This window comes from Ostrinia nubilalis, chromosome 18, assembly GCF_963855985.1.
Source record: "Ostrinia nubilalis chromosome 18, ilOstNubi1.1, whole genome shotgun sequence".
In the NCBI taxonomy this organism is placed as follows: Eukaryota; Metazoa; Arthropoda; class Insecta; order Lepidoptera; family Crambidae; genus Ostrinia; species Ostrinia nubilalis.
In genome coordinates, this window is record NC_087105.1 from 2,308,641 (window position 1) to 2,318,071 (window position 9,431).

General features: G+C 38.5%; 1 protein-coding gene across 1 annotated transcript; it reads left to right on the forward strand.

The window, feature by feature from the left end:
• The first annotated feature begins 5,031 nt into the window (after nucleotides 1–5,031).
• On the forward strand, nucleotides 5,032–6,838 carry LOC135080350 (uncharacterized). Its single transcript, XM_063975001.1, has 2 exons — nucleotides 5,032–5,595; nucleotides 6,060–6,838. Exons 1-2 carry the CDS (start codon nucleotides 5,106–5,108, stop codon nucleotides 6,806–6,808), a joined length of 1,239 nt encoding a protein of 412 aa, XP_063831071.1. The 5' UTR covers nucleotides 5,032–5,105; the 3' UTR covers nucleotides 6,809–6,838.
• The last annotated feature ends 2,593 nt before the right edge of the window (nucleotides 6,839–9,431 follow it).

Genomic DNA, 9,431 nt, shown 5'->3' on the forward strand with positions numbered 1-9,431 from the left:
TTTTTCAGAATTTTGACATCCCTGTGATTTTGACAGATCGGAAGCTGTCAATGTCAGTACTGCTGAAATAAATGGTTCCGTTTCCTTCCATATCTTATATGTTTTCAGTTTCATGTAAAGTTTGGTTAATTATACTGTAAATAAAAGCTTTATTACAGCTTAAATTTAAGATAAAAAATATTAATAAATTATTGTAAAACTGTTAATAAATAATATCGGAACACGTCTTGAATCAGCTGATTGTCATCGTTGTGTCAAAATATGTTTTGATGTGATGTGAGGTTAAGTTGTTTTCCTTTAGTGAAATAGTCATTTTATTAATTAAAATCTATTTGTACAGTGAACAGCGATGAAAAAAGTTCAAGGAAATGATCCATTTCAACGAATGAACTTCCTATATCAAGTGAGTATGCTATTTTGTAATAGTTATTAAGCTAAATAAGTTTCTACTTCTATAGTATAAAACGTAACGTTTTAAATATTTCAGATAAGCAAATTCATAGCCGATAAGAACCCCGCACTATCTTCATATTATGGGAATCTCATGGGAAACGTTGCCAAGAAGACTGTTTTAAAAATGTGAGTACTTACTGAGTGCTATTAAATCATAAAATTAACTACTATTATTCCCTATCTATGTATGGAATATTAGGTGTTGTATGTTCTTTCTTAGTTAAAATTAAGTTCAAGAGTGCTTGCAGGTTGCCTGTAACATGCTATATTTTGTTGAAACATCTCTAAAATAATTAAGGAATGATTTTAATATTTCTTTGAGAAAGTAACATGCACCCTTGATGCCAGCAAACACATTCCAATTCTATGAAAGTGGTAGTTAGGTCACTATGGTTCCAAACTCTCAGTGGTGTCTTGTGGACCTAATGCCCATGGCCTAAAGACCATGTTTGCCTGGCAGGATATTATTATTGTACCAAAATAAAAGGCAAGCAATAAACAACACCTAAAACTGTAAAGTTTAAATAAATAAATAAAACTGTGGTAATCTTTTTTCAGACATCCAGAACTAAAGAGGCAATTCTGCAAAAAGTGCAAATGCATACTGATAGACAATGTCTCTGCCAAAATGAAAATTAAGACCATAAAGAATTCAAAAGTCATGCAGTGGACTTGCAACACTTGTGGGACAAAAAGGGTGTTGCCAGCTGATAAAGGTAAAGACCACAGATTATGGTATGAGAAACCAGAGGCTGTTGTGGAAGTTATTGTAAGTTGATAAATAAATTTTATTTTATAAACTTTTGATTTTTTTCTAATTTTTTTCTAACCTTCAAGTTCTGAGATCAGGCGATATTAAATAGAAATTAAATAGAAATTGGAAATATTGTATGTACTTAAAATATATAAAAGAAAAATATTTGTTTTAACTTTATCTTTTTTTACAATGACTGGAGAGAAACAGCATTACTTTTAACTATTACAGTTTTAAATATTGATGTACTTAGGTATCCCTTTATTATGTAAAATGTGTCCTTTTATCATTGACCCAACTGGAATCGAACCAGTGGCTTATGAGTCAGTTTGCTGCTATAAAATATGCTGAGCTGAGATGCAGTAGGTACCTGCATAAAACAGAAGTTTTTGCATAAACTGGTTATATTGTCTACTGGTATAATAGGATAGCTTGCGACTTTGTGAGGCATTTTGTTACTCTTCTAGCTCTAAGCTTATACACATACATCAAATAATTTGAAAGACTATGATGACGTTAAGGTTTTTGAATTCACGCGACCGATATTGCGGGCGTACGCTATTCTTTAATAAACTAATTGAACGGATGCGTAAAACATAAACGCATCGCGAAACTCCAATTGGATAGCGATTAATATGCCAGCCAACCGCATATCTGTGCTTCGGACACGGCAGTCCATTCAAAATGCATATCGAAATATTCTGACAAACCCAACTCTGTAATCCGCTATTGCCGTATTCGGCGGCTATAGCATATAACCGTGAATGCTGTGATTTTTGGTCGCTCAAACCGGGGTCGGAACGGCCTGCATTATGCATGAAGGCTAGGGTTGGCCGTTGGTCGAACAATTATGTTTTAGTGGGACATTCGTTGATGCGACTAAGAGAGAGTTGTGCGATCATCGGGCTTTCGCACGTTCCAACTCATCTAACCCTTAGACAAGTGGCAAAAAATTACAGTAGTAGGTAGGTAATTTGATTCGAAATGGTTTGACTCCCGGGCTTTTATTTCGCTTCGTTAAGCGATTCCTAATTACAACTGTTACGTTTTGCCACTTGTCTAGGGGGCGTTTGGAGTGTGGGCCATATGCTCCATTGGCCTCTGGTTTTGAGAGCTGCGTTCCTGCATTGGAGACTGGAGGTAGACAATAGTTAACTACCTATCTTGTGTGTGAGAGATAAAGTTTTTAGTGCCTAACTCTTGCTGGTTACGATTTTTCCAATGAGACATTGTTAGCGACGTCAACCGAGAAAATACGCTAATTTATTAATTAGAATTGATTAGCAACGCTAACAGTCAGAAAATGTTGTAAAATAATCAATTAGAGTCGATTAGGTATAAATAACATTCCATCTCTTTCTCACATTATCTCTCATCTCGCTTGCACATCAAATACTCTTCCACACACTTCTGGAATATTCGAGAGAAAAAGAAACGGGACGGCAACATCGGACCTCTCGCTTCGAACATTCCAGAACTATGTTCCAGAACATGAGAGACAGAGACAGGAATATCGGGAGAGAAAGGGATGGATATAGCCCGGGGCCCTATAAATACGGAGCGAGGCGCTCCGGTAGTCAAGTTTATTTAAAGTTATATGTTGTGTTCAGTTCAGAGAACAAGTGCTCCAAGCAACAAGTGATCTGAAGAAGCAAGAACTGAGAAAAGGAAGCGAATAAACGCGAGAAGTCTCAGCAAGTGAAATAGTGGTTTTATTCCTGCAAGTAGCACCTACTACGCCTGACATAGTAAGGGCAAGCTCTCAACGGCAGTCATCATCGTCCGGTCAGCGCTCTCGAACACACACAAACGCATACAGTCCACTGCAGTCCACTACATTTTCCTGGTCCTTCGAGCCGGATCACCACATTTTCCTGGTCCTTCGAGCCGGATCACCACAGACATTGAGAACAAGATTTTCGGGACTGTCCCATTAAATTCCGTCACTTGGCAACCCTAAAAGCCATTGGCCGCCCGCGCCATATATCAAACGTTGGATTTGCAAGTAATGCATTTGGTTTTAAAATAACATTCATGTGTTTAGTTTCTTTTTCTAATCTAGCATTGCTTTTGTTTGGACCTTTGGTGATTTATCACTGAGTTAGACTGGTCTGTTGGAAACTTTCGTAGTTAGTTGTCAAGTATTTTTCAGGTCAACATCTCTCTGTTTCTACTTTAGAAGAAGGATACCTACTGTTGTTTGGTTTCATGTGACTTTTATCTAGTCTAAACCACATGTTCTCAAATATAGTCTGGTCTGCGAGTACGCTCACGGACCAGGCTTTAGACATGCGCATAATAAATAGACATAAACTACGTCTACGTGAGAAGGCCTCCAACTCGGTGGACCGACGATCTGGTGGAGGCTGCGGGAAGCGCATCGATGCTTGCAGCGCAAGACCAGTTAATATTAGCTATATGGGACTATTCCTACCTCTCGTTCCCACCGCTGAAGTCCTGTTTAGCCAGGATCTACAGTTTGACCGCCAATAAAAAACCCAACCAGTGAAGGTCAGGTTTTTCCCGGGTAAAGGTAAAAGACCAGTTATAGTGGAAATTCGGGGGAGGTTTTTTGTCCAGCAGTTGACATTTTTTCATAAAATTACATCAGCTTGTACAAAAACTTGGCTTCACTCACCGCCGAGCTTCTGAAACTAAGTAATTGTGTATAAGATCCATCCATTACTATTCGGGTGTATTACGTGAAATTTAATTATGCCCACCCTCCAGACGTCTCGATTCATTACGCAGACAATGTTTATGTAATGCCACAGTGGAAAAAGATTAAAAAGGCCAAGTTCGACGGTATAGGTATAACCCGATCGAGTTATCCTGGCAGCCGTGACGTCACATCGAACGGGACAAATGCGGGGAGGTGTAGGTGAGTGCTAGGAAGAGTCGAGCGAGGTGCTCAGTTATCGTTATCGTCAAAATGGAGGGACCAAGTCTTGGATTTTATGCTATTAATCTACTATTTGCTACCTATGCAATAATTTTAGCTACCTCAATATATTTAAAATAATTTACTAAATTCCTTGGTCTCTCCATTTTGACGATCACCAGTTAACTCGATCGGGTTGTATTAGAATAACAAAGTCCAATCTGTCACTAAGCATGAACACTTACCAATAATAATTGTCATTTTAAACAAATTTCATTCAATTTAATCATCTACTCTACTAACTGTTTACCCGACAGCGCCAGAAGGCGGGTTATGTTTTTCTAAAAAACACTTTATTTGTTGATTACTGCGACATATTATTAAAGCACCAAAGCTAACGAAATAAACTGGCGCTTCTATGTATATTTCGAGTGTGGAGTCTAAACACTAGATTACTTTGCAGAAAGTACAATCTCAAAATTCAGCATTTTGTTGGTACAATCCATCTTAATTAGACTAGAGACATGCAAAGAAAATATTAAATTCTCAAGAGTTTCCCTAGAAACTAAAGTAATTGTATTTTCTAGCTTTTGAGAAGTGCAAGATGTGATAATTAGCAACCTAATTAAGTAAATTAGCAATACCTACATCTGTTTAGCAAAATTACTGTAGAATAGGTAGAGCAAAATGCACAAATAATGTACGAAATGTTAGTACTAGAATTTATTTGAGTGCCATATAAATTATTAACGCAACCAAAACAGAATGCCCTGAATACATAATTACGCCTGTCATTTTAAAACGATAGGGTTGGAAAACAAAGGTAAAAGTATCATCAAAATCTAAATTACTGTCCATCGGCCAACCTTTCCAATATATTGAAATCGCGTAGTAAAAATTCAACGTGCCCCGCATTTCGCAATTTTATAGGCGGTGCAATAAATATTTTATGGGAAACTGCTTTAGGGCTTCAGCATCGAAATACGGAGATTGGATCTGTAGACATGTAGCCATAAGATGAACGTCATCTCATTCCTCGTTCTACTTACCACATTCGTCTCAATCACTCGCTCATCAACGTACTCAGAAGTAAAGGACAATATCCTGACGTTTCTACAACGGTCAATAGCTGGCACAAAAGATGAAGTCCCAAATCTCGATTACAAAAAAGAAAGAAAGAAGGATCTTCAAGACGCAAAAACAGCACAACTCAAAGCGAAAATGTTAAAGAATGTGAAAAAGACGAAGGAAAAAGACGAGCCTGTAATACATCAAATGAAAGATCAAAACATAGGCAGACAGAGGTTCCACATGGATCCGGTGCTGAACTTCTTGAGTCGAAGGTCAAGCAGCAAGAACAAGGGCAAAGATAAATCAGTGTCGTCCAGTTCCAGCGTTGAGCTCCAGGACTGGAAAGATGAATGGAAGGAGCACTGGATACAGAAGAAGTTTGACGCAATCAATTCTTCTGCGCCTAGAGGAGATACTGTCAATATGCTTGCAGCTAGTAAGTATCTGTCGTCCATTACTTCACCAATTCTATAATTTAGAATTTCATTTAGGCCCTGAACAGACGGTGAAACGCAACTGCAACGAAACTGCTACTACTAGTTACTTTTGAGTTGCATCTAAGTTTCTGCCATAGCGTCCGTTGAGAGACCACACATGACGCGACCAGTTTGAAACTTTCAGTTTCATTCATAAGAATCATCAGAAAGTTGCAGTTTCGTTGCAGTTGCGTTTCAACGTCTGTTCTGGGCCTTAAACTTACTCATATTCCAATTTTTTTTTATCAGGTAATAAGTTAAGAGTCATTTAAAATAGTAATCATTGCATTACAATCACAAACGGGCCCCTCAAGTTACATCAACCAAACTAATACCTTTTATACACACAAAATCATCAAAATCTCATTTTAATAGATGAATCAAATCGATTAATTAGCGATAACACCTTAAATCCCTTGCACAGGGCCGTGGGGAGTTCCGTGCGGGGATCCGAACCAACACGACATGCCCTGGGGATCCTGCATGCTGCCCATGGAATGCGAATCCGAATACAGGATATACAGAGGAGACTACTTCTGCGGGCGAACCCAGTTCGTATGCTGCGCTCTACAGCTAACCACCTACGATATGTACCAAGGATTCGACGTCTCATTTGCCGATTCAAGTCTCGCCACAGATTCAGAAGAAAAAAGGAACCGCGAAATGGGATCGAAAGAACGAAGACGAAAAAAGAAGGCTCGAGAAAAGAGACGTCGTAGGCGCCAGAGATTGAAGCGTAAAAGACAAATAAAGAGGAACATCAGGAAAATTATTAAAGAAATCAAAAGGATTCTGAACAGAGCGTATAGAAACGGGACGACGGAAAGAAAGAGGAAGACGAAGCAGCTGAAGAAGTTTATCAAAAGTCTAAAGAAACAGTACAAGAAAGATCGTTATGCAGTGAAGAATATCCACGAGTATGAATTGCTGAAAATTGACGAGGAGTTGCAGAAGAAACTCAAACAGATAATGGGGTTGAATAAGGACTTTATATCGAATAGCACTTTCAGGGATATCATTGTGAATGGAACGGTCACCAAGGAAGGTGTTAGGATGCTGGTGGAAGCTTATCCAGAGCTCAGGCCTATAATAGATAGGACGAGGCGAAACAACTATGAGGATAGGCCTGACTATTTAGAATACGATATAGAGTACGGTCTTCTTTATTACTGAGGAATAAAGTTGAATAAAAATATTTTTTGATTTGAGTTTTTATGCTATGCTAGCTATTGAAATAGTAGACAATCTTATAAAACTCATTTCGCTGTAATTAAAAATCATACTAATATTCTCTAAGAAATAAAAACCTTCACACTATTATTCCAAAAACTCTAAGGCTGAGTTGCACCACTTTATTTTAACCGTAACGATAACAATGTGATGATGATGTGATTTTTGTATGGAGTTTGACAGATTTTTGACGTTTGTTAAAGTTAAAGTAAGATGGTGCAAGCCAGCCTTAGTTACAAAAGAGAGTAGGTAAAAGACAAGGTATGCTTTTTACCTTCCAGTCAGGTTTTAACTAAGCCAATAGAGCTATGCAGTAAACCTGCTGTCTTCATGTATACTTTGGTATAATATTGGAAGTGATTTGTCTTTTCTATTCAAGTCGAATGACGTAGCGGATTTTAAATGGAATTTTCGTGAAGGAATACCTGCAGAGGGTCACACTATAGTGTTACGAGAATAGCCCCATTCATGGAAATGGTGTGAACAATAGTTACGTAATTACGTTTTACCTACGTCACTTATGGGGGTAAACTGTCGTTGGAAGTAGAACATAAATTGTTAAATCAATAGGTCATCTATGTATTAATCATTGACTTATAAAGACTTGGTTACATTAAGTTGTATTGTCGCAGCAATGGTCGGACCTACAGTTTACGTTAAACTAGTTTTTGCCATGGATTTTCAGGACAATGACGTATTGAAAACTTTCCCACAGTCTCTACATAGCTTCTGCCTGCGACTTCGTCCGCGTGGAATAGTTGATTTAGGCTAACACTAACTTATTCTTCGTTGGTGTTCCGCTCCTATTAGTCTTGTTGGTGTGATGATGATTTACCTATATCCTTTAGCTTTCCTTGATAAATAGGCTACCTATGATACTGAATTTTTTTATGCGTAACAAGGCAGGTATTTGACCGCAATCGCGTCTGTTATTAAGTAAGATGCAGTGAAGTGCTTATTCACTCTCGCCTTGAAAAGCCTCGGCCGGAAATTTTTCAAATCGGACCAGTAGTTCCAGAGATTAGCGCGTTCATGCAAACAAACAATCTCTCCAGCTTTATAATATTAAGTATATATGTCTATGTTATGTGTGTCGTAATTACTTGCACAAACAAAGGCCTGATTAATTTTCTTTGAAAGACATAAACGCACTCCATATTATGGTGGATGGAAAATTAATCAGTTCTCCAAGAGTAAAGCAAACAATGTCGGTTTGAGTACACTCTGGTATAAACACATCAACTTATGTGCCCATAATAGTATATGGTCGCGATGCTAAAGCTTAGGGTTGTCTAAAATCACAGAAAGAAATAATAAATTATAGGTACGTAACATGTTCATTATTTGTAACATTTATCTCAGTATTGAGAAAACCTAGTTACCTACAGTTCTTGAGATAAGTGCAAAATTAAAACACTATAAACTTTATAATAGAGTACTGTTGGAGACCTATGCCAAAATGATTCTCTATACGAATGCGATGCTATACGCAGTACGTAAGGTCATACTTCTGCAGTAATTTTTGACCGGACTGAAGTGTGAACAGAAACAGTCCAGTATGTGTTATTAGTTCTGTTAACCCCTCGTGATAAGCTATTAAGCTTGTGTTCTTCTTCTTGTCGTGTCGACAACAAATCTACAGTGTCAGCCCAAAACTTCGCCACAAGAGTGGCGTTGTCAGTAGCCCTAATTAAATCTTTCTACGTGCAGTTGTTTGGGCACGCAGGGCACGAAATCATGTGCTTGGTCGACTGGGGAACAAAACCACACTTGAAATCCAAGTTTGAGCCATCCAAGAATCCCCACTTCAACAGATTGTCCTTACTACGGCCGCTTATGTTGACCATAATAGTCCAGCTGTGGCGGGATACGCTCCTGAGTTCCTCGGATCTCGAGTCAGTCCAACACCGACACCGTTCATTGGGTTATTGTTGCCTATGGTCGTATACAGAAAGAAAACTGGAAACTTATAAGCGCTTACCAGCGCTTGTCAGCGTTGGTCCGTTCGTTCACAAAGGAAGCAAGTTAAATGACATTTTATATGGCAGCGTCCAGCGCTGACCAGCGCGTGTTAAAACTTGTCGGCGCCGTTCAGTGCTTATCGGCGCGCGTTCATATTATTTTCCTGCGCGGGCTACCAGCGCTGTCAAGCACCGGTAAGCGCTTATAAGTTTTCAGCTTTCTTTCAGTATACGGCCTTTAGTTCACATATTAGTAAGTTCCAGGTAGCCAGCCCTGTTCCTGTGGCCCCTCTCAACCTCTTTATGGGCCATTATTAGCCATTGAATGCAGCAGACTGTCATTTTTATCACTCTCGCCGAGTTACAGTAATAATGGGCGGTAAAAGTAACGTAATGACGTTTCGTCTGGAGATCGTATCGGGGGAAATCAACCATTTAAATTGATTTATTGGAGAATATTTTCAGGCTATCGGAAAGATGATAATTTTGGTTAGAACGGATGGCATATAGGCTCATATATTCAATATGAATCATTTAAAAGATTTTCTTATGTTTGGGAAGTTCTCTTCATCATCATCATATTCACAGTCACAGGTGAAGTAGAC